Here is a 26,243-nt window from a genome sequence, read left to right on the forward strand (position 1 = left end):
CAACTACTACTCTGATGCAAAACTGTATACTTTAGGTGTGACCAAGAGATGGTAGGGGGTATGCAGAAATAATAAAAAAAACTGCTTATGCGATTATCTTTCAGGCATAATTTAGTAAGAATCACGAGATCCAGTTTGCATTTTTTTTGTATGTGTGCATTTTCAGTATTTTCTCATTTTTCTCCTGTCCTCCACCTTTGCAGAAAGTCCCAGTGTCCCCTCTATCTTCTGCCTTTTCCTTCATCTCCCATACTTCCTGTAAGGCGGTCTTGCTCCCTTCTCCTTTATATATATTTGCCATGACTCTCTAACGGTATTCAGGGTAGGTTTCTCCTTGCTTTTGTCCTTACGTTTCTTGTGGGTGTCTGTCTTTTCCTCAGTTACTATATAAAAACTGAATGGGGAAGGAACACTCACTCAACGTGATCAAAATCCTCAAGAGACATCTTCACATCCAACATCCCCTAGTTTCACTCGGAAATTCGAACTCTGTGTCTTACTTCCTGCATGCTTCTTACCAGTAGGAAGTCTTTAAGTCAAACTTGAAGAGGACTTAAAACTTTAGTGTGAAAGTACTACAATGTTTTAAGATTCAATCTTGATGACTGTCTTCCACTTTGTCCACAGTATAAGTAATATATTAAATTAAACATCTAAACTTTAGTTCAGGTTTGGCAAGAACATACGGGAATACAAAAAAAAAAACTTAAGAATTTATTTGCTATGTCTTGTTAGCTCGATAATTTCACATTTTGAAGTCACACCTTTAAGAGAGCAAGTAAAATACTTATATAATCAAGACAACAAGTAAGAACATTTTGTTCTGAATATAAATTTTAAAACAAAAATATCTGAAAAAAATTTCCTTTCCTTTTGCTGTCAAGACTCAAACTCAAAATCTCCTGCCTCTCCCAAAAGGTAGTATAAGGGATTTATTTCCAAGTTCTGCCTTAGGATTTAACAATATTATCAGTATTTGTATATCAGTTGCTGATAGTATCAGCAGCAATTACTCACATGCTCTAAATAATCTAATGCTGAAAAATAAATGTTGAGCTTATTTAAATATTCTTCGTCCTTCTCATGAGAGGAAAAAAAAGATGTGTTTGGTTTCGGGTTTGTTTTTTTTTTTTTAATATTTCTGGTGCATATTAACACAGAAGCCTGACTGCGAAAGTAGAAAGGTGAAAGGAAGAAGAGAGATATGAGCTAGCATGTATACTCAATTACTACTAGAAGCAGAAATGGTTAAGCATCAGTTAAGAGGTACTGCCAAACATCAGAGGCCTGAGAAAGGAACCTATCAATTTTTCTCTGGAGAACACAGAGGTGAAATAAGTACTTTTAACAAGAATGCAGAAAATGAATAAATAAAGCATCTTTTTCATGATCCTTCTACTACTTCTACTACTTAACTCCTTCCAGCAATTTTTGTAAGCCAAGAGACCCAAATCTCTCCCATGTCTTTGCCTACTAGTCAAGTGAAAGTAATATAATTCCCAATTCAAAGAAGGTATTATCTCTAGCCTTAAAAAACAGCACTCCTTTGTTTTCACTTCTTTGAACTCGTGCAGCCTGTTAGAAGGGAAACTACATTCTTGCTGAGTATGGAGAGGCTGTTAAAGCAACTGGAGGAAGGTAATTCCTTCCATGTCTTTGTCTTCTACTAAATTCCTGTCAGATCCTGAGCTTTAGTACCTTTGCAAGCTTTTGCCCTGTAGGGCTTGTAGGCATACTGAAAGAGATCCATACACAGCACTGTTTCCTGACTACTCCTCTCCTCTGTTAGGAAATAGTTTGTTCCTCACACTGCACAATATACCATTTAAATATTGTTAAGCAATTAATAATTTATCAAAATAAGATTTCTCCTTGAACAATAGGAAAATAACATGAAAGAAAGCGTTGAATTTAGAAATGGAACTAATTTTTAAATGAAGAACAGTTATGCCAGTTTTGGGGTGGCTGGTTTATCTTCTATATTCTAATTTCAGAAATAAACCAGCTGGTTTTGAAATAGTACCAAGCTGCATCAAAACAGATTTTTTTCTTTTTCTATTAACTCTAACTATATAGTCCGCTTTGATTTCTGAGAATGTTTTAACAATACTCCACATGAGCTATAAATAAAACTTACAAAAAAAAAGTTTACCAAAGTTTTCCAAAGGCCTGATAGTTGTTGGAAGAATTGTCCCTGCCATTGTAGTAGTGAGAAGAAAGGTCTCGGCTTCAGCTCCATGAGACATTAAAGGAATTCTGGAAAAGCAAAAGCATTAACATTAGCTGTTTTAGCTGTTCGTAGTAACTTTGGAAACTGCACAAAACCAAAACATTAGGCAACCATGAGGATTCCAACCTCATCACAGTTGGAGAGAAAGGCAAAGCTGACAAAGAACAACATCTTCCTTCTCTTATTTAATTTCAGGCTTATATTAAGGCCTAATCTAGTAAAACAGTTTGAACAAGGTATGTTACTTTAAAGCAATACACATTTAGCTTTCTTCAAAGCCAAACATAGAATTCTAATGAACGGCCTACTCCAAACTAAAAGGCTATACTACTGAAAATAAGTGTCTGAACACTGATTTAGCTCTTCAGCAGAACAGTCTTTTCTGCAGAAAAATGAGAAACAGCCTACATAGATTAGTGAAGGCTTCTTTTTTTTTTAACATACAAAATATATACTTATTCAGACTCCCTCAGCAAACCTTGGGAAAAAACAGAATTTACTTATAGATTACAATTTTTAAGTTATCACTGAGTTGGAATGAAACTTTCCATATGGAAAAGTAAATGTAAAAAAAAAACCCACAACAAACTCATTCTTTAAATCCTAGGTGCAACTTTTAGTTATAATTTAAAATCCCTTTACTTGTTCTTTTGTCTTTAGCCTTTGTTTTACGCCAAAGACAGTAAAGAGATATGTACTGAAATTAAGATCACAGACAGAACCAATTTCTTACTGTGTCATTTTAAAATCAGCTATTTTTATGCTTCTACTTTACATTCAACAAAACATCTTTAGGATATGTTTTAACATGCATCTGCTCTCTGACAAAAAATTATTCATGTTCTCTTGTTTCATTTGATAGAATCATAGAATCATAGAATGGTTAGGGCTGGAAGGGACCTTCAAAGGTCATCTAGTCCAACCCCCCTGCAAGGAACAGGGATATCTCCAACTAGATCAGGTTGCTCAGGGCCTCGTCCAACCTGGCCTTGAACGTCTCCAGGGATGGAGCATCCACCACCTCTCTGGGCAACCTGTTCCAGTGTTCTACCACTCTCATAGTAAAAAATTTTTTCCTAATATCCAACCTGAACCTACCTCCCTCTATTTTAAAACCATTACCCCTTGTCCTATCATAACTGGCCCTCCTGAACAGCCTCTCCCCATCTTTCCTGTAGGCCCCCTTGAGGTACTGGAAGACCGCTATAAGGTCACCCCAGAGCCTCCTCTTCTCCAGGCTGAACAGCCCCAACTCTTTCAGCCTGTCCTCATAGGAAAGGTGCTCCAGGCCTCTTATCATCTTCGTGGCCCTCCTCTGGACCCTCTCCAACTGGTCCATGTCCTTCTTATGTTGGGGACTCCAGAACTGGACGCAGTACTCCAAGTGAGGTCTCACGAGGGCAAGTAGTGATAGAATTCCTCTTAACTCTTTCTAGACGCAGTTGTTTTATAAACAACTACAGAAAGTGTTAGAATCAACCCATGAAGGGGGGGGGGGATCAAAATCAGATTGATGTTAAAGCAAATGCAGTCTAATTTCTAATGATAGAAATAATTTTAAAACACTAACTTCCAAATAGAAAATATATTTAAACTTGCATTTCTGTGAAAAAGTGACAAATGAAGATGCACAAGTCAGTGGGGTTCTATGCTTGTCATGAGTATCAAAAAGCATGAAGGTATACAGAATATAATCTAAAATAGCATGTAGCAAATACAAGTTAGCAAGTTACATGCAAACATTATTTAGTTTTATGATCAAATGATATTCTATCTAAAGAGCAATTTCAATTAATCAAATTCCAAACTTGAAGTATTATATGGAGATCCTTTGCACCATGAATACAAAACACATACCTTTCAACTCTAGCAAGAGCAGATGAACAGGACAACTCCAGTTCTTGTCTCTTCTGCCTGATGGCTGCATTGACTTCTGTGAATTCTGTACTGAAATATAAATTTCATACAAAAAGTTAACTTTGTACTATGACAATTTTGTATTTCAAGAATCGTTTCTATCAGTGACTTTTTAAAAATTCAACTGTATTAGAACTTTCAACAGTCGTGATGAAGCTATGCATGGTTATTGTTTAGAGGGAAAAAGCAGTCATAGTAAAAACAACAAAAGTCCTAAATAAATGAGGCAGGCAGAATGGAAAAAAGAAGAAATGTGTTTTCTGGGGAGCTGAAAGATGGAGAAACTTTGCATTCTTGACAAATTAACACAGTTGCATGCATGGCAAAAAGTTTTTTTCATTTACAGGCTGCTGAAAACATACAAACAGAATAATTTTTGGTTAAGTCATTTTTTTCTTTTTTTTTTTTTTAAACACCCGTTCTTAAGTATTAGGCACATTAGGCAAAATTGCTTCATGTATGTTTGAAAGTATTCCTCTTGGAGTCAAGGAACATCAACTAAGAAGATTGCTTCTGATACAAAAAAGGATATTTACTGTTAACTGTTTTGCTAACTGCTGTTTTAATAACAGGACTAACCCTTTCGTATCCAAGGCTTCAATTCAGCAAGGAGTTTAAATATCAGCTAAAAATAAAACTTATTAACACCTATTCAATCAACAAGATTAAAAGCACACATTTAAGTATTTTAATGCTGAAGACATAACAGAAATTGGGGTGTGCCCTTAACAAATAAGGAGGTGACTGGTGACAGCCAACATGGCTTCAGTACAGGCAAATCCTGCCTGAAAAGTTTGGTGGCTTTTTACAATGAGATTACAGCGTTGATAAGGGAAGAGCAACTGACATCATGTACCTGGACTTGTCCAAAGCATTTGATACTGTCCCACACAGTATCACACGACATCCTTGTCTCTAAATTGGAGAGACATGGATTTGACAGATGGACCACTCGGTGGATAAAGAATTGGCTGGATGGTCACACTCAAAGAGTTGTGGCCAACAGTTTAATGTCCAGGTGGAGGCCAGTGACGAGTGGTGTTCCTCAGGGGTCAGTACTTGGGCCAGTGCTATTTAACATCTTTGTTGGAGACACAGACAGTGGGATCAAGTGCACCCTCAGCAAGTTTGCAGATGACACCAAGTTGTGTGGTGTTGTGGACACTCTGGAGGGAAGGGATGCCATCCAGAGGGACCTCAACAGGCTGGAGAGGTCGGCTTGTGAGAACCTCATGAAGTTCAACAAGGCCAAATGCAAGGTCCTGCGCATGGGTTGGGGCAATCCCAAGCACAAATCCAGGCTGGGCGGAGAATGGATTGAGAGCAGCCCTGAGAAAAGGACTTGGGAGTGCTGGTCGATGAGAAGCTCAACATGAGCCGGCAATGTGCGCTGGCAGCCCAACTGTATCCTGGGCTGCATCCAAATAAATGTGGCTAGCAGGTTGAGGGAGGTGATTCTGCCCCTCTAGTCTGCTCTCGTGAGACCCCACCTGGAATACTGCATTCAGCTCTGGAGTCCCCAAAACAAGAAGGGCATGGAGCTGCTGGAGTGAGTCCAGAAGAGGGCCATGAAGATGATCCGAGGGCTGGAGCATCTCTGCTATGAAGACAGGTTGAGAGAGTTGGGGCTGTTCAGCCTGGAGAAGAGAAGGCTTTGGGGTGATCTTATTGCAGCCTTCCAGTACTTAAAGGGGCCTACAGGAAAGCTGGGGAGGGACTTTTTACAAGGGCATGTAGTGACAGGACAAGGAGCAATGGCTTTAAATTGAAAGAGGGCAGATTTAGATTAGATATAAGGAAGAAATTCTTCACTCAGAGTGGCGAGACACTGGAACAGGTTACCCAGAGAAGTTGTGGATGCCCCATCCCTGGAAGTGTTCAAGGCCAGGTTGGATGAAGCTTTGAGCAACCTGGTGTAGTGGAGGGTGTCCCTGCCCATGGCAGCAGGGTTGGAACTAGATACCTTTGAGGTCCCTTCCAATCCAAACCATTCTATGATTCTAAATACTGATTTTAATATGTTTGTGTTTAGCCTTTAACTGCTCTTCATCAATGAATATAAACCCAGCCAATCTTCAAAATATTTCAAGGCAGTATATTCAGTTAGAAACAGACAGAACCATAGCATCTACGATACACTAACCCATCAGGTTATATTAGGCACTAGTATATACTAACCAGTCATTTCTACAGCTGAAAAAGGATTGTTCATTGCTACCACCAGCCGGAAGCGTGCTGAAGAAATTAGTTCTGAAGCACTCATTCCAGCAGGTCTGTGTTCTGGGCTACAGAAAAAAAATTATGAATTAAAGGCATTAAAAATAATTAAAATTTAATACATGAATTTCAGTTGCACTGAAATTAAATCATGTCAGCAAGACACCTCACGCAAAGCAGGCAGCACAAGTAGCTAGTTACATGCTAAGATTTGCAGTCACAGCAAACAAATTTTCTTTATTCAGTCTCTAAATTTTCAACACCTGCTCTTTGCAGATAAACTTTATAGTTTATACAGGCTTTCCACAGCAAAATCTTTAACGCTCCATACAGAAATTATGAATTAATGAGCCTGATCTTTACTATTTCACAATTCCCATTTCTGCTGCCTAATGAACCAAAGTACGTACAGCGTTAGCACCTTCAGACAGACCCCTTCACAGCAGTTCACTGAATGTTTGGTTTCAGACTAACAAGAAAACCTCTTGTAAGTAGCTGGGATTCTCCTTCGCCTTCAGATAGAATTACAAAATCGAAGACTGACTGGTGCGCATGTTTACTAGACCCTCACACAAAGGCGAGCTACTCAGAATCCACTTCATACCTCAAACACCACCTTCCATTTCAGTTGTTAACAACGCCTAGCCACCCGCCATTTGCTAGCATATTGCCTTTTGCAGTAAACTCTGCTGCTGTGTACCGGGCTGGCGGCATGGAAAAAAAAGCCAAACAACAATTCTCCAGACACTTTTCCCAGACCACCAGACTGACACACTTAGCTACGCTGAACCATTTTTGCCATTTATATCCTGCCACCTAAAGGGTTAACACCACCTCAAACGTGATTAAACCATTCTTGTTCATTCCTTGTGACCGGTATTTTAAAATGGGAATTTGTAGAGCCTTCCCGCCATTTTCTTTCAGAATGTATTTAGTCTGAAGAAAAATAAGCTTCGTAATGGGATGCATATAAACATATGTCTCAAGCATGCAGTCATTATCCATATGCTCCATCAAACTTTGGCACAGAGAGCTGGTTTTGATGGGAACATGTTCTACTTCACCAGTGTGCAAATCGTAAGTTTCTTCTAAAAAGCTTCTGGTTTTAAATTTTATTTTAAAAATAGTATCATTTTGAACATGAACACTTCTCCCTCCCTCTAGAAAAGCTATCCAGATGTTCCACAAATATCCTTATGAAGTTGTTGTTTGTAAATCAATGCTTTCTTTTAAATTCTTTTAAATTGTGAATGTTTGTTGGATAATTGAGTCCTATTCCTCCTCCTGAAGGTTTTTAATAGCTCTACTTTTGTTTATGGACCCTTTTTGCAACAGGTACCATTTGAGACATTAATGCTATTAAATAGTGCACAATAAATCAGTGAAACTAGATACGAAAGCACTCACCAACCTTGAAGTCAAATTAGAGGTTTATATATGAGTAAGTCCTATCCTTCCAGTTCAAAACCTCTTCAATTCAATGAAAGGTATCTTCAACTTTACATGGTACCACAACCAAAATTTCCAAATACCTGACTTAGAACGGGAAGGTTGGAGCTAAAGATATCCCTGAGAACTATGGTGTATAAGCACCAAATGAAAGTGACAACTCAGGCCACCAGCTACTGAAAAGACACATAATGTAGTATGTGCCCATATACTACATGGAGCAAGGCAGCAGGCAAAACAGGGACTTGAAGACAGTTTTTCCTCCAAATTTTTAATCTTCAGGTAAGACAGAATGATGAAGAATGATGACATTTACACTTCAGAATGAAATTTATGACCTAAAACTATTTCATGCAAATATATTTACAGGTACAACTATGAGTAAGAAACCACTGATCACAAACTTGTGTCCCAGACACAAGAAATGTTTTTGAAAGGAGGGAAGGCAGAAATCAAATAACTGAGCCTTTATAGCTCCTTATAAATTCTGCACATTATAAGCCTGTGTTATGGGCTAAAATTTATGAACTAAAAAAGAAACTTGGAAACACAAACATTCTTTGGAGTAATCTCCCATTAAAAAAAACAACTTGACACAAACTATAATGTCCATGGCTTATTCATGTAACAAATTGCTTGGTTGATTAGAACTATGTATTTTCATGAAAACCTTCATATAATGGTACTTGGCTAACAGCTTGTAGCTGATATCACCTTCTTCTGGTGAAAAAAAGAGGAAAACAGGGTAGTTACAGTATCTTATAACGTAACATCCTAATGTAAATGAAAATATTTACCACCACAAAACTAAGTTTAATCTGAGAGAGAAGCTCATATAACCTAGCAATATATTCTAATTACTTCCTTCAAGACAAAAAGGAACAAAGTTTGGATCATACTAAACTCAACCAACAGAAGTAGTTAACCTTAAGAAAAAGTACAAAGGCAGTTTTAGAAACGTTTTCATGAAAAAAATGTTTACAAAATGTTTCATTATCAGAACCAACCTTGTTTGTTTTCACAGACAAAGCCTTCTTGTTTTGTTTGCCATAAAAAATATTACCTGTATGGAATAAGAAACAAAACTTTGATCTTAACTTTAGCATATTAGTTTTTAATTGTTTGTCAAAATCACCAATGCAATGAGAGGTTAATGAAAAATATATAATGAAAAAAGTGTATTTACAATGTGTTTACATACAAACTGAGTAAAATTAAAATGCATGCACCTTCACTATAGCTTTTTACATATCGGTTTTCACCTCTTCAGATACCTGCTTAGTTTCATAAGTTATGAACACACTTACTGAACAGTATCTATTAAACAAGCCTCTCAAAATGGCAGCCTCAAAATACAGCTAAGTGCTTCTTGTGTATGAACTGTCACAAAAAATTTCCTGTGAATAAAAGCTAGTTATTAGCTGTGCACCAACTGTCTGATGCAGAAAACGACTTTAGGTTGAAACCAAATCTATTTCACTTGTGACTGAAATTGAAGAGGCACTCTCTTCAGTGCAGTAAGAACAGTAGTTTCACATACTGCAATTTTTTAAGTTCCACACTTCTATTGCTTGGTATTTGGTTTTCATATGCAAATGTAAGTAATTAAAAAAATATTAAATTGGCTTATCAAGAAAAGAAATTCTAGAGTTAATAAAAACCAGCCATTCTAGCAAATGGAGGACAAATACCAACTTACTGTATTTTTTCTTCACAATTTTGCTTAATTTTGCTTTTAATGGCCCTCTGTCTGGACATACAGCTCTTCTGCAAGATTAACAAAAGATATTACAAAAGTTACTTCTGGGCATAGTTAAGCTAACAGTACAATACTTTAAACCAAAGTCAGCTCCTATTTTAGGAATTTTTATTTTGTGCACACAAAGTAAGGTCTGACTGATATTAAAACCTGAACTTGCATCATTTGTATCACCTTCCATATGTTAAAAGTCACAGAGCTTCAAAAAGCTCATAGACAGAAAAACAGAAAATCCATTTACACAAGAAAAGTTAATATCCTGTATTAAATTTGAATGCTAATTTTGCTTGATTTCATGGCAACATGTGAAAGATGTTATAACTTGCTTGCATAAATACTCTGAAGAAGATCAAAGTCAATAGTGATTCAGAATGGTCAGGTGCAAAGAACAATCTTATTTGTTTTCTAATGAGAGTCAAAAAAGGTAATTTACTTCCAGTTATCTTTTCTGTAGTGAAGTCTGCTTCAAATTCAATCTCAAGAGCTCTGTATATATCATACATTCCATTAAACCCTGACTTTAGATTATCACTATTTAGTGAAATTTGTCTGTGTAATACTGAGCTTCCCTTTATACAATGCAGAAAATGTGACAAGACAAAGCTCCTCAAAACAGGAATGGTATTTCCACAGTTCCCTTTCAAACTCACTAGAATAAAATCAGTTCCTGACTACAACTATGCTTTATAGTACAAGAGGAACACTACCAGTGTCTATCACAACATGCAAGGAAAGGGATATCTGTTTAGATAACCAAAGAAAAAAATTTCTATTGTTAAAATATGATGGAGCCATAAAATCTTATTTCAAATTAATAAAAAATCTCTTAGAATTGCTTGAAAAATGCAACTTTCACAGAGCTCAATGCAAGAAATACCTTGCTCCTTACTTCTTGCTTGCTACTGTAAAAAACATTCAAGTGGGAATGACATCAGTGATAAAAGTAAAGCTAAACTACCACTGACAAAAAATAGTTTATTTAAAAAAAACCCTTAATTTAAAACAAATTTTCAAGGTGTTCATTTTAAAACAGTTGAATATATATTTTGAATATTCCAATTAGAATACTTGAAATTAAGTGGATGACCAACCTCACAAAACTCCTTATCTTCGCATGGCTATATTTTCCCTTGTTGCAGGCACAGTTTTCCTCTTCTTCCTTTCTCCTTAGTTGTTTTTTAACCTGAACCTGTGTTGAAAAATAAAGTCAATCCAAACTAAAATCTCAACACACATTGGCTTTAAATACATTCAAAGACTTTTAAGGTCTACAGAGAAAATAAGCTCAAACGGAAGGACTCAAAACCATTTCAAATAATTACTTCTTTAATGTCACAGTTTGCAGATTTGAGGCTTTTCATTTGTTTTTCATGAAATGGAAAAAACCCACCTTGATATGTATATATTGGCTATGCCAGAGATGCGTAACAATTCCACAAGACAAAAGAATTCCTGAACATTCATTCTGCCATGGCAAGTATCTCAAAGCTATGCACTATCTTCCATTGAGAATTTGGAAACTAAGTTTTATAAAAGAAAGTTGGTTGATCTGAATACACAAGGTTCAGATTGGGAAAATGCTGAACTACCACTCAATTTCAAATGCTTCCTCATAATTAAAAAACACACAATTTTCTTCTATAGTAAAATAACTTATGGATTTCATATAACTTTTTTTTCAGCATCTCCAAAATCCTAAGAAAGCAATACAACTTTCATAACATAGTATGAAGTTATTTCAATGGCTACATTGCAATTGTTTGCATTGGACACTTTGTATTTCTTTGTTCTAGAATCTTGGCTTTATATGCAACTCCTTAAGCTATTAGCAGTCTAATTATGAATATCACAAAGGGAAAGCTGCCAATGTCCAGATAGTGCCCCTGCTAATACTGACCACCGTGTCAGCATTTCTATACGCATTCCATCTGTCCCTACTGCTCCAGAGGCTCTTTTTCAGAGCAGGACCCTAGTTCTCTGCCCACCTGTTTAGACTGCAGTTCTATGAACAAAGAACCTTTAAAACTATATTTTGATACAGCCTTTATACTCTTCCCAATAAAAACTTCAGATTATCTTGTTTCAGCTGCTTCCTTGATTAATGAGAAATAAAAAAAATAAAATATGCTAGCATGGTTTTCTACAGGAAGGAAGTATCTGTGGCTGTCAGTCTGGCTTCTTTGCAGTTGACTACCTGGGCCTCTAGAAGCACAAGAAACAGGTAGCGGGAGCATATTTTCTAAATGTAGCAAAATGCAAAACCAACAGTTTAGGAACTACTTATAGCCATAATTTCACCACAGAATTTCAAAACGTACACAGAATTATCAACATCTTTCTCTATAATTTTTCAAGATCATTATCAGAATAAGTTTTATTTTCCTACTTGATAAACTACTCTCCACAGCAGTATTATTCAGAAGAGCCGAACACTGAAAAAAAAAATGCCAAAATTTAGGTTGAATAAGGCTTTGCATTGATTCCTCTCGCCTTCATGTGTTTTTGCCTGTGAACTGGAGGCTGTGAACATACAAGATTCACCTCAGCTGAAAAAAAAAGGCAAGATTGCACTTGATAGAGTACGTGTTTACAAAACCTGGTTGAAAAAACACTTTGAGGCCAATTACTATATTTCTATTCTTGGATATATCAAGGATACTATAAAGTAGTTATAGCAGCTTTGTCATTATTATTACTGTAAATGTTTGCTTAAAAAAAATAATTAAGAATAATTCCTAGCATCAAATATGTAATAGAGACATTAAAACAATAATTATTTTGCTAGGAAAGCTTATTTAACACAGATGTATGAATAAAAGGCTGCAGCATAACCCGGCTGTTCCTACAACTGAAGTTATTTAAGAAAATAAGTCTAGAACTTACCTTTATCTGCTGTTCTAATGCATCAAGCCTGCATACTGCTTGAAATGGTCTGCGATCAATAGGACATGAAGCTTGTGTCTGAAAAATTATTTTTCTTATTATAAAATTTGTAATAAGTTAGGAGAAGTCTCAATTTCCTAAACTTTTATTTGTTATTATAGAAGCTTACAGAAATATACAGAATTACAACTTGTTCACAATAAGAATGTATTTGCATACATTATGCATACACTCAGTAACTTGTTTCATATAAGTGGATTCCTCCTTAGGGGAAAATCTAAAAGAAACAAGAATGTAACTCAGAAGCTGTGTTCAAAAAAATGAAAATAATTTTACATCATTACCTGTGTTTTTAGATTTTTTTCATCCCTGTTAGGTTACTCTGATTTTACACTAATACACAAATATCCTTTTTATTTCTTATTATTGCAGTGTTTTATTTCTTAATGTTCTTTTCAAAAGAAAGTGTGTTGAGTTGTACATCCCCTAAAACATAAAACTGGGAAGGCCAACAGCAAACAGGGTAACACCTTCCCTCATCTTGCTTATCTATTTGATTATACCACACCTCTTTTTTGCAGTCAGCAGAGAGAACAGACTCCCATGTTCAAGACATCTGAAGTTTTACAAATGACTTTGCAAAAGAATGGAACTGAAGAAGGTTATTTTACCCTACAGTTTGATGGGAATACAGATTTAATGTTTTTCTTCCCCAATCACTAAATACCAGATGTAGTGCAACCTCAATAAGAGGGTAACATAGAACCGTCTGGTTGGAAGAGACCTTCAAGATCATCGAGTCCAACCATTCACCCTGCACTGTCAGGGTCCCTAAACCGTGTTGCGCAACACCAAATCTACACGGTTTTTAAACACCTCCAGGGATGGGGACTCCACCACGTCCCTAGGCAGCCTGTTCCAATACTTCACAGCCCTCTCTGTAAAGAAATTCTTCCTGATATCTAACCTAACTTTCCCTTGGCACAACTTGAGGCCATTCCCTCTTGTCCTGTCATTCATAACGTGGGAGAAGAGACCGACCCCCATCTCCCTACAACTTCCTTTCACATAGTTGTAGAGAGCGATAAGGTCCCCCCTGAGCCTCCTCTTCTCCAGACTAAACAGTCCCAGCTCCCTCAGCCGCTCCTCATAAGACAAGTTCTCTAAACCCTTCACTAGTTTTGTTGCCCTTCTTTGAACCCGCTCCAGCACCTCAATGTCCTTCTTGAAGTGAGGGGCCCAAAATGCACACACAGAACAATAAAATATTATTAACCCATAGAATAGGGAAGCTTTAACTGAAGCTCCGCCCAACTGGATCATAAAGTGAATCAGCTTTCAGAGAAATCCATATTAGATATTAGTTTTTCCTGCTAGACAACTGTTTACTCATTTTAATTCCATATGTGTTTGTGCAGAGTTTGCAGGGCTTGCTTTGTTTGGCTTGTTTTTTTTATCCTCCCTCCCTTCATCCCACTGGCCTTCACAGGCACACTTCAGAACTCTTACAAAACAAAAAAAAACCACCACACTCCCCACCCAGTCTCCAACCCTAATTCATTCACTGAACAAGAACCAGTATATGAATAGTATGCCCTGAAGTGTCATGCAATTTCTGCCCTTAAGAGAACTGTCAGGGTATTACACTTTTTATTTATGGAAGCAAGACACAGTATTAGAATTGCATAAGCAGCTATGAGCAATTTGTGTACGAACTCTGCCCTGAAATTCAGTGAACTTCATCCTTGTCCTTTCACTGGGGCTTTTAATTTTCCAGTTGATTCTGTTCTTTTCTTGATTTCAAAGAGTGTTCAATGGCTTTTTCATGTACATAGCCCCCAAACCTCAAGCATTCAGGCAGCTTCTGATTTCAATTGAAGTAGACTGAAAAAAGTTAGACATTAAAAAAAAAAACACACCCCCAAACAAACCCAAAAAACCCCAGGAGTAGTTTCATGAACAAGTTGTTCAACACGAACGTAAGTTAAAGCCATTACCTCTCCCTTTGATGCTCTGCTATTTTATCCTAACAAAAAACTTTCCCCGTTGGGGGATACCATTGTTCCCTGCAGTGTCATCACCTTGGTTAAGAAAAGTGTATTGGGTAATTAAGCCAGTTCCCTAAGGACTCAGATCATGAAGACAGTTTTTGTTCTGCAGTCAAGGTAAAGCTAACCCACAGTAACATTGCAGTGCATTGTTCAATTGGGATATTTGATAGTATGCAATGCACTGTAACTGCTGAATCAGCTGCAAACATCAAGATAAATACTTTGATTCCTAGATATACCAGACCATCAAAGATAGCTAGGAGGAAGTTGATTTTCTTAATTCATTTTCAGTCTCATTTCAGGATTTACCTTAGCTGAAAAGTAAGTTCTTCCAAGAATACAATCTATTTCTACATTAAATTTAGACATGAATATTAAGTTATGTTTTTAAGTTTAGTCACAGTACATTATGTTTATTCTTTGCAATGAAGTATCATAGAACACTGTTACTAGCAGCAAACCAAATGACAAGTGCTTTCGCTCCATTAGAAAAAATGTTCACTGTTACATGTTCAGTTCTTCTAGGCAAATGTTTAACAATGACATACAATTACATACAGCAGTAGAAAAAGAGGAAAACATTCTGGAAGAATCAAAAGCTACCGTCAGGTTCAGATACGTTCAGAAACAGCTCGTGGCAGGTGGGTTGGAACTAGATGATCTTTGAGGTCCCTTCCAACCCAAACAATTCTATGATTCTATGTTCTTTCCATTCCTACTCAGTTGCTTTTCATAGCCCTAGCATTATCTGATAGCTCGCAACTGATCTCAGAAGAAATTCTGGTAAAGACAGGACAGTCCCTTATGCACCTACACAACCCCCAGCGCAGTAAAATCGTTGTATATTGTATATATATATATTTAAGTATAACACTATATAGATAGATATGTGTATAACACTTTTGTCTAAACATACATCAGCTCTCATCTGTCCACTAACATATAAGAACAAGACTTTAAAGTGGAAATGGAAGTAAAAAGTTTCTGCTGTCCCTTTTCCCAACAGTAAGAATGAATTTGTGCTGCTATAGAAAAGAGTAAGGGTAAAAGCTGACTACATATTTATAAGAATCAGTCATGAGGAGTGGTGGCCTTTTACTCATCTCTCTCGTCTTTTTTGAGAATATGGTTCATTAACCAAAGAAAGTGTTGAGTCTTCTTTCTTTCAAGGCAATTCCTCTCTTCTGAAGTGTCTGTTCAGGTAGTGTCATAAGTAATAGTGAACATACACTGTCCTTTTGGGCGAAAAAAATAATTGAAACAACAAAAAAGCCATCGAGATTGAATGAGTCCAAGCAGCAGCTATCGCTTTTATTGTGTACAAGGGAGGAGGAGTGTGGGATGCGTTGTCACAACCTTAGAAGAACCACAGCTTCATACAATATCTTTAACATAGCTGTTTAAAAATCAGAACATGTAGTATTTAATGGAATCAACAAAATCATTAGAACCTCACAGCTGGTATTTGTGAGTTGGTTTGCTTTTCTTCCCAACAGTGCTTTTCTTGGAAAAACACAGAATAGTAGCTCAGCACACTTCAAAATGCCTTTGTTTCACTCTCCACATGAAACTCATAGTTCTCATGTTAAAACTGGTAACTCTGTAGTGATTCTTTCTTTCACTTATCCTGTAATACTCTGAGAACACTCTTCATAAAACACACAAGTATATGCATGTGTATATTTCGATGACCCTCTAGAAAAATCTTTTTTTACCCTTGTTTTGGTTTTTAGGTTTATTGTTTCTTTGAACACACTGCATATTTGGTTCATGAATGTATCTTAATCTGCTCACAGTGCTCTGTACTGCAGATCACTGTGTATATCTTACTGTCACATAAGCTGATTACTTCCTATATCCTTTAGGACAAAAGAAATCCAGATCAGAAAGAATACACATTAAGAATTCCAGCTACCACACAGGCAACAGTCTTTACCCTCAGAAGAACTTACATGTGCAGTATACTCTACATAATCAATGATCCAAACCTTATGCCAGCACAAAGAAAACAACTACGATTCTAAGAACAGAACATCTGCAAGAAACATAACACAAGACAGCTCTTTGTGTCAGCTGCTTGGTTTTATTAAATTAATCACTAATACTGCAAAGAGTGTGCCTAAATATACCCCAATGCTTTGGAGAATTTACTGAGCTGAACATATGCCGCTCTGAAATCCTCCAGATGAGGAAAAATGAATGAAGGAAACCAGGCGCAGAGACTGAGAGACACAAGCTTAGTAGGGGAGGGTCACTGAAATAAATGCCTCTTACACTATCATTGTGATAATGCAGACAAGACACTGAGTCTTTTCTTTAGTGCTCGTCTCTCATGATGGTTCGTAAGAGGAATTAATACAAGTAGCAAGGATAGAAATCTCCAGTATATTTACTAGCACTACGAAGAACACAAGAGAAGTTAAAAAGCCTACAGTAAAGCAGAGTAAGTATTTATCTCCTCTAATTTAAGACTGTTTTCTTTGCCTAGAACACAAAAAAGTAGAGAGTTTTCCTCTAATGCATGCAAGCAAGATAAAGTTGCTGCTAAAGCAGTTGCCTTAGCTGAGGTGGTTTTGGCTACTTCGCATATCTGCTTGCCAGATATACCTAATTAACCTCCCTTCACATTAGCTTGACTTAAATGCTTTCAGAACTGATTATTATAACCTAGAACACATGTGCTTGCCAACTGAAATACAAAATACAAGTATACTAGAAAAATGTTAAAAAAAATTTATAGTTTTGACCCAACTGGTTTTAATCTACTGGTGGTATTACAGACAAGAGAACAACATAATGTAATTACTTCCTTGGTATAACACAACAGTATCCATGGTGTCTGAAGACTCTAGATAGCTGTTTTTTTGTTTTGGTTTGGTTTTTAAAGTTTTTGTTGTTTGTCCGCTCCCCTTTTTCTACACACAAAACAATAGCCAAAGCTCCCTCTCTTTTATGTGGGCAGAATAATGTTATCACATCCACGTTCTTTATACTGAAAGCGACCCTTCACTTACACTATCCTTCAGCATTCCCATTGAAGGGTGTGTCCAATAACCTCAGCTCCAGATTTAGTGCCTTTTACTTTTTACGATCTTCCAACGCAGCCTCACTGAATAAGTCTCAAGCTTGAAAGTCTCCATTAGTAAATCACAAAATGTTGGCTTACAGAAGCAGATGACAGCAAGAATAGGATGAATGACGTTTATGTTAATCTTCGCCTGCCTACTGGAAACAGTCCCCAGTCTGCCTGCTCAGTGCTGCCCAGCAGTTCTTGGGAGGGCACTGGTTAGCTTGGCCAAAGGCACACAAGATGACAGTCTAATAGTACAGCAGGGTTCAATAGTGTAGGCAACTGAATGTAGTGCACAACGATGCGCTCAGATGCCGCAGTTAAATTGTTCCACTCTCTTTGTCTATGTTTACTGTAGTTAAGGGACATTTTAAAAAAATTAATCTGAAGACTAGTTTCTTAGTGGGGATTCTGGTCTCCCTCCCATTCTTCTTTTAGGAGTTGGACATCTTTCCTCAAAGGGGAAAAAAAATACAGCACTGATTCAACTGTGATGCTACTTAATTCTGAAACTAAATGCTTACATTTAGCCATCAAGATCTAATATATTAGATGTTCTGTGGCAAATTTCCTATCGCTTTTTAGCCCTTCATGGAATGAAACAGAATACTCACTTAAAAGCAATTTTTATATACTGCTTTTGAGTTCACATATCTTACTGTCTCTCTCTCCCTCTTCTTAAAAAGTGAGATCTTCAAAGTGTTATGGCTGCTGCTTGCAGACAGAAAACCTGCTGGTACAGGACACAACTGCAGTTGCAATGTTGAAAATCTCCCACAGACAGAAGAGGAAGCAGAACAGTGAACAAACTCTTACCTTCTGCCTAAACGACCCTGGTTTTAATTAGAATCTACAGAGCTTTATATAAAAGCCATAAACTCTCAGAAAAACAATCATTACGTACAATTTTAAAACAACAGTTTAAAGAAATAGTTGCTCCTGTTATATTTTGAAATCCAGATGCAACACAAAGATAGAGGAAATATCCAACTTGAACACGGACTGCTGGCAAAGCCTTTAAGTGTATGGAGCATTACTGTAGATACACAAAAGAACACTTCAAGTAATGTGAACACTAAGCGCCTTTTTTTTAATTTAAGACTTTGCTTGATAACCTTATTCTCAGTTTTGTTATTCTCCAGTGTTTAAACAGGAAAACAGTGTTCTTAAAACCAATTTATTTATACCTAATAAAAATACTTAATCTTTAAACAGAATCTAGTAGCATATTTTTTAAAGAGCAGGTAATTTTTATATCTTCATTATTCAGTGTGACTTAAATTTAACTACTTGTCAATTACTTAGTGTTCTTTATTACGATCAATCAAAAACTAGCAGAGAAACCTAAACCTCATGCAACACTTCTCAAAAAGGAACAAAAATATTTACTTATTAAATATTAATAGTGCACACAAAATCCACATGGCATCAGCATGCTTCAAATAGCCATGTGCTTATAATATGTTTCTATCATTCCAAGCTATAAAAACCTCATCTGCTTCTCACAGCTGAAGCCTCTGAACATCTGTCAGCTAGTTTTCAACACTTTTTTTTTTTCCTCCTTTACTTTTAATTAAACTACTAGATTAGGCATTTGAGTTTCATAAACTCAACAGGTCCAACTGTCAAGTATCCTCAGAAAAGCAAGGCTGGCTGGTTTTACTCATCAGATGTCACTAATGGCAAGAAGCAGTAGAAGTCTTAAGTAGCTTTAAAAACAACTCCTTACCATTTTTATGGCATCATCTATTTCACCTGTAAACTCTTAAGGGCAGAAGTTGCTCTTATTCTATTTGGATAGTTAAAAAAAAATGTTGTATCATTCATTTGCCTCTTTAAAACAAGAAAATTTCCCTTCCTCATTGAGTTTAAAAGCATGTTAGACAATGTGAACAAATTCAAATTCATCAGCAAGTCCCCAATCCACACTGCTTCCTTGTGCAAGTCACTATTTATTGCCTTTCAGCTGCTATTATAACAACCAGCTGAGGAAGTCAGGATAAAATTGCGGATGAGACTTTCTGGTTCCCTTATGAAAAAAAGCACTGCAATTAATCATTTGCAGAACAGAAAATCTGGCATCAGGAGACTTGGTTTATTATCTGGTTTGAGAATCTAAAGCAAGTTTCATCTAATAACCTTTTTTTAACACTCTGAAGTTCACAAAAAAATCTTCAGAAAGAAGTGATTTTTGTTACTGTCTGCCTTCAGTAATAAATAACACAAAAATTAAGGTTAAAAATATATTGAGTAAAAAATACACAATGAGTATATTGTATATACACATACGTATAAGTGGTATCAACCTTCTAAAGGATATACTGAAACCAAAATCACCATTATTTCAAAAGAAAGTAATTGCAAGAAACCAACTGGTGGTCTCTACTACAATGAGCAACCACTTCAAGTGCACAGAAGCAGGACTAAAACCAGTATCTCATTTGAGCACCCCCTCAATACAGTACAAAGCAATTTTAATTTGGCATTTTATATTGACAATTGAAAGAGTTACAGGAAAGGTAAAGATACTAAAGACTTAATGCAATTATTACAGAATATATGTGAGGAAAAAGGGACTAAGTAGAACAAGATCATCAAGAATTTTTCAACAAGTCATTTTTAAGGTTCCAGAACTATCTACAAAGGTATTGAAGTAGATCAAATAATTGCCATAATTAAAATGAAAATTTTTGATTCAGAATAGCATTAAACCTTTTAGCTGAATTCTCTTCAGAGTTAGAAAACTAAGGTTTTATCAGACTCATTTTGCAGACTAACATGAAAACATATTGGTCCCAGGCGTGAGAGTTGACAGTATGACAAATAGTGTAAGGGATAACAATAAGATTAAGCTAATGACCCTGCAATATTACAACATGTATATAATACTGCCTGATCTTCCCAACAGCTAACACCACTTTTTTCACTGATCTCTAATCTCTAGTAGCCATTAGTAAGTCAGGATGTCTGGTGAAAGAAAACACAAAGTACTTTATCGCAGTAAGGAGAAAGTTTCCTACGATCTATTTATAAACTGGTCATTGAAACACTTCTGTGCAGAGTCAGAAAGCATAACTTATTTTCTTCAAAAAATATGTATCTGTAGGTATTAGATGCAATAGACCTCACTGAAAAATAAGCATACACCTTGGTTCTCAGTCTTACCTCAGCCCATTTAAGAATACAAGTCATGCAGAAGGTATGACTGCAGTTCTCAGGAAAACCAATCTCTTGTTCTAGAAGGCAGTTCAGACAGATGGGGCATGTGTCACCGTCACATAATGAAGTAGAACAGGAACAGCTTCCTTCATTTTCTTCACCTGGTATTATTAACATTGACACTTAAAATTTTTGACAGTTTTTGAAACAAAGTCTTTCTAAATTTGAATCACAAAGCAATAAGATAGAACTTTCTGTAGCTAAAAGCAAACCAATGCAGTCGAGACACTGGCCAGAGGAGTAGTTAAAAGAATGTATTTCAGGTGACAAATACTACGCAACATATTTCATAGATTACTGTACCAATATTTGCCATTAAAACAAAGGAAAGTTAGCTCTACTACTATTTAAAGAAAGCAAGGTTCACAGTGTTTCCTGTTGGCCATGTAGTCATTTAGACACTGTTCTCCTGAGTTCTTTCTCTCAGATGTTTGCACTTTCTCCCCATAAAATAAATTAGACCAACATATTCTATATTATCTTATATACACATGGTCTACCTTTATTTTAGTTTTCCAGTCTTAGAACTATTTTAATCTGAACATCCTCAAATATTTACCTAATCATGTATATTAAATAAAAAATGCTCCCAGTTTTGTTAAAGTTAGAAATTGTTTTCAGAATATAAAAATGCAAGAACTTTTCTTCAAGGAATTTTACTCTAAATTAATTATTTTTTCTGACTAACAATTGCTATCCCCATTTTTGTTCTGCTACTAGAAGTCAACAAGTAAAAAGACACAAGAACGGATTTGGGAACCCCACAGGCCAAAGAAAAATATTATGCAGAGATAGTGGTTATGTTTACACAACTTCTTTCAAAACAAGCAGCATACTAATTGAGAGAGCAAATGTAAAATCTGACCTTCACAGCTTGAACCCAAATAACATACTTGAATAATTTCACACACACAGACTTTACCTTCCATGCCTTCATGCTTCTGACCCTCAGTATCTTGAATACATTGCTTTCTGTTCTTCATCTTCTTAAAAAATACAGTCTGGAAAAACATAGAAACAGTTTACACAGCTCATTTAGACTGCAACTTGAAAATAAAAATGACCGCTGTGGATTTAATGAGTGCTCTCCAACTTTCTCCCATTTCATTACACCTTTGTAGAGTAGAAACACATGACATTAAGAGTTAGATATAGATAATTTACAATCTGTTTGCAATTTACAAGCATCATGAGTGTTGTCTAGTAACAGATACTTCCAACTTGAAAATTGTTTTCATTCAACAAATGAAAAGTTTTTGCAGTGGTTTTTTTTTTTTTTTTTTAAGATCACCAATGGTGCTTTTATTTTTAAAAGTTAAACGCGTTGCTAATTCATATGCAAACCACCCCACCTAACACTGCAGTAATTAACATCTGCAAATCGCCCTTCACAAATGGTTGAAGCAACAAAGTCAAACACACAAGCACCAGAAGAGTCAGTTGCTTTCCACACCTAGCACCATCATAGTAGTAGCAAGTGAGAAAAACGAGAGCAGCTTACATTTACTTGCTTATCGCTTTTGCCATACAATTAGAACTATTAGCACTCAGAAAAAAACGCGGGGAAAATTATATCACCAAACAATGGACAGGTCCCAAGCACAGGTGCAGTGGAGTACCACGAATGGGGAGGATGCACCTTGTAACTTTTGCAAAAGAGAAGTATGAAATAAGAATAACATGCATAGAGAATATCCTTGTGATCCACATCACATAGCTTGAAATTATTTGATCTCACATAAGAAACAGCAGGTGTATGCTCTTTGGAGGCTTACCTACTTACATGTAAAATGATAAACACTTGAAAAAAAAACAAAACAAAACAACTATCTACATCAAGGACAATCTCCTGCATTTCAAACTCCTGTAGTCACAGCAGAGATGGTATAAGCACCTAAAGCTCCAACCCAACAGCCCAAGAGGGACTGGCAGTTTTCTTCAGAACTATATAAAGCTCTAAAAATTATTATTTAAAAGGACAAATTAAAACTTCCCAAGAGATTGAAGAAATCAGAAATTATCAAGATCTGCTACTTAAGCATTCAAACCTGAAGTAAACCAACCGAGGTTTCAAACCCCTTACTCTTCAATGCCTTTACTAGAAAAAGCAGCAGGACAGAGCTGAGAACATCGCAATCACACTCAACTAAACTTCCTCTTAAACTTTGTCACTTACAAATTACACTAGTTTCCCTTTACCACCTGGATATCCAGGAGGGGGAGAGACAGAATTTGCCTCCCAAAACTTTTCTTCTGATCAAGTCTCTACTGCTTAATCTTGGCAGCAGGAAGTGTTTTAATGATAATTTCATTTTTACCAAGAAAAGAAACTTTCCCACAAATATCCATCATAAAACACACTTCCCACTTTCTTAGGGAATCCAAGGAAGCAGGACTCTGATCTGTGAGTCTCGAACACAGACAGTTCATTAAAGAAATGGTCAAAATTGTGAAACTAATTAGAAATATGTAATTGGAATTCTAAATGGCTTCAATGTTCCTACTAGAAACTACTTTTTAATCCCTCAAAAGGAACATGTGAATTAAGTCAACTGAAGGTGGGGGAAAGGGAAGGGAAAAGGAATCAAACACCTAGTTATATGGTAATTTTCCCCCTACGCTGCTATCTTATTTTGATACAAAATATGACTCTAAGAGGTATCATTAGGATAAATGCCATCAACTGCAGAGCAGCTACTAGCATTAATATTAATACAGACTGTGTTGCTGTGAATGCCATAGGTTGTATGCAAGTTGTTAGCAGAACCACTGCTGACCAGACCACCACCTATATCCCTTGCAGGCTAGGCAAGATGAAATCCAAGAAAAGCCAAACCACTACTTTAAAATTTAATGCCTTAAACAAGCAAAATCTGCATCTAATCAGGACAGGTGAGGCCATCAAGAACACATTTGAACTTAGAATATGAGATCGAGGTCTGTTGTTTTCACTCTGATTTGCAAAAGGACTTCAGTGGCTTTGGTCCCAAAAAGTTTAAATCATGTGGTGGTGCGTGGTATACATGCTTTATATATAAAACATAAGGGCATTCCTTCTGCTCTACGTCTTAATAAAACCTCAGCAAGCAATGCTTTACAGAAGCAGAAAAAAAACCACAAACTGCACTCAGACCTCTCTCAACTCTGAAAGTCCCAGGACATTTCACAGCTGAGACAGTTTAAAGACGACATTAAGAATTCTGCACTCTGCATCCATCCACAGAACAAGTTTTAAATAGACACAATTTAGATACCAAATCGTAACTTAAGCAGTAGGTGTAGAGTTCATGCTTATTATAACAGAGTTCTTGAGTTCGCTAAGGCAGATTGCAGAAATAGAACCCATAGAAGCCCTTTAGATTTGTTTATCCCAGAAAAAGAAACCTTTTCTCCATTGTACTCTTTCTAGACACAAAGACATCCTAGAAATTCTTGCACGATTCTAATAATTAGAAAAACAGACCTCCTAAAATTTTGACAGAACATCAGTAAATCCAAGATGTGCAGCAACTGAGAACATTTATTTGGTGTTACATCGTTCTTCTCACAATCTTATTATTTAAACAGATACTGAGTGCTGCTAATGCATTTCACAGATCACTCTGCACAGCACAACTTTTTGTCAGCTTGACACTGTACATTTTGCACAACACAGCAGAGCTGTGTTTAATACTACTGAAATATAAATATTTATAAATAAATGACATCATCAAAATTTACACACTATTTAACAAATTAACTTTGGAAAGACTACTTTCTCTGCTACTTACTTTAAAAGGGGCATCACAGGCATTGGAATAGCGGAAGAGTTAACACTAAATACTGTTGTTAAATTTATAAAATTATAACCACGAGTTAGGAAAAGAGAACATAGTGGCTTAGGAGGAGCAGATAGCACAGAAAACAGAACTCTTCTTTGTCACAAAATGTGACATATTCCTTTAGATTCTTTTAAACTTCAAGAAGACTTGGAAGTATTTCTCAGACTTTGCTATTCCAGCTGCATGCCATACAAGAAATCTGTAGTCTTGGCTGGGGTGGAGACAGTGAAAGCAGCGAGATAAATCTGTCATTCTGCCAGCTACCAAATTGTATGAGCTCACGTGAAGATCGTTATCATGTCCATATCCATGGCTAATCATGTCCGATCTGGCTAATATGTATTTGAAGAATGCAAATATCCAAAGAGTGCTTCTATGAGATTCCATTGACTCATGACCAACACATTTTAGTTATGATCATTCAGTTGTTGATGTGAAATATTGGAAAATACCCCAAAACCCACCACACATGCAAGGCACTCAAGACAGCAACAAGCACTATTATACTATGTTGGTGCTGGGAAAACCAAAGTCAAGTCCCCTCATTCCAGTTAAAATACTTTCTAAGAATGTCTAAAGACAGCATAGCATTACAGCCAAGATGGTACTTTTCTGGTGCTTCTAAATTTTCACTGGAATTACTTTGTAAGATAAATACCCTATTTAATTTCATATTTGAGATAAAGGCAAGAATACTCTAGTATATTAAACCGAAAGCAGTGAATAAGAGCATTACCACAAGTACACATCACCACCCCATCCCCTCGCTATTTTTAAAATGACTTAGAAACTTAAATTTTAGGTTATTCCTCAGAGGAAATTCTTGTTCTTGTCTTCATGGAATGTGGATGCCAAAGACATCTGCCAACAAAAGTGCTTAAACTGAGTTAACTGTAGAATGTGGGAATAGATTCATCACTGTCTGCAAAATGTAGCTTCATGATGTACTTAACTCCATAAAGCAGACTGATACAAGTGTCATTTACACACTAAGCAATTTTCTATATCTGTCATGGTTTGATGTCGGGGCGGGAGGTCCGGGTGGCAGAAGCTGCCCATCAGACCGGACTCCCATCCCCCTTCGGGCCTGAGCCAATCGGTGCCTCTGCGAATTGCCCTATTTACGTTGGGACAAAGCAACCAGAAAGGGGTACCCTTGCCCAGGAGCGAGGAGAAGGGAGGGGGGTGCTGCCCCTGCTACCCGGTGCCCAGCCGGGCCGGTGGCCCGGGCCGGGCTGGGGCCATCCGCTGGGGATGGCCGCGACAGAGCCGCTTGGGGAACTCGGGGAGAGACCTGCTCCCAGGGTGCCCACCAGACCGAGTTCACCCAGAAAAGACTGAGATCTGAGACAAATGGCCACACAGATCATCCAGGTCAGTGAAGATGGAACGGAACAACGCGTGCTGCAGCTGAGTCCCCCTTACAAGCGGCCCCTTTACAACCATTCCTCGGTGGAGCAAGCAGAGACCCACTCGCAGCCCGTGGAAGATCCACGTCGAGAAGAGACGCCAGAGCCTAAGCACGGTACGCATCTAAAGTCCGTGGGACAACCCCCGCCGATGCGGAGGTGTTTTGTTTAAAGGAGATGCCTGAGCCTGAGACTATTGTGAATCATGGGCACAGGTC

At 36.9% G+C, this 26,243-nt stretch overlaps 1 protein-coding gene across 2 annotated transcripts in view; it reads right to left on the minus strand.

Annotated features, from left to right (window-relative positions):
* The window catches only part of SCAF11 (SR-related CTD associated factor 11), a 34,266-nt gene extending 12,482 nt beyond the window's left edge, over positions 1-21,784 (minus strand). The window contains exons 1-9 of one of the 2 annotated variants that reach the window (XM_086610801.1): positions 21,718-21,784; positions 20,742-20,896; positions 12,456-12,533; positions 10,664-10,761; positions 9,513-9,580; positions 8,821-8,876; positions 6,326-6,432; positions 4,088-4,177; positions 2,153-2,256 (exon numbers count right to left, since the gene is read on the minus strand). In XM_086610801.1, coding sequence (XP_086466927.1) covers positions 2,153-2,256; positions 4,088-4,177; positions 6,326-6,432; positions 8,821-8,876; positions 9,513-9,580; positions 10,664-10,761; positions 12,456-12,533; positions 20,742-20,896; positions 21,718-21,778 — 817 coding nt within the window. In that variant the 5' untranslated portion in view covers positions 21,779-21,784. Of the gene's footprint in view, positions 1-2,152; positions 2,257-4,087; positions 4,178-6,325; positions 6,433-8,820; positions 8,877-9,512; positions 9,581-10,663; positions 10,762-12,455; positions 12,534-20,741; positions 20,897-21,717 lie in introns of those variants that run through there. The other variant, XM_086610803.1, reaches the window with a different exon arrangement.
* Positions 21,785-26,243: the final 4,459 nt, after the last annotated feature.

Source organism: Tauraco erythrolophus, chromosome 4 (genome assembly GCF_009769465.1).
Source record: "Tauraco erythrolophus isolate bTauEry1 chromosome 4, bTauEry1.pri, whole genome shotgun sequence".
NCBI lineage: Eukaryota > Metazoa > Chordata > Aves > Musophagiformes > Musophagidae > Tauraco > Tauraco erythrolophus.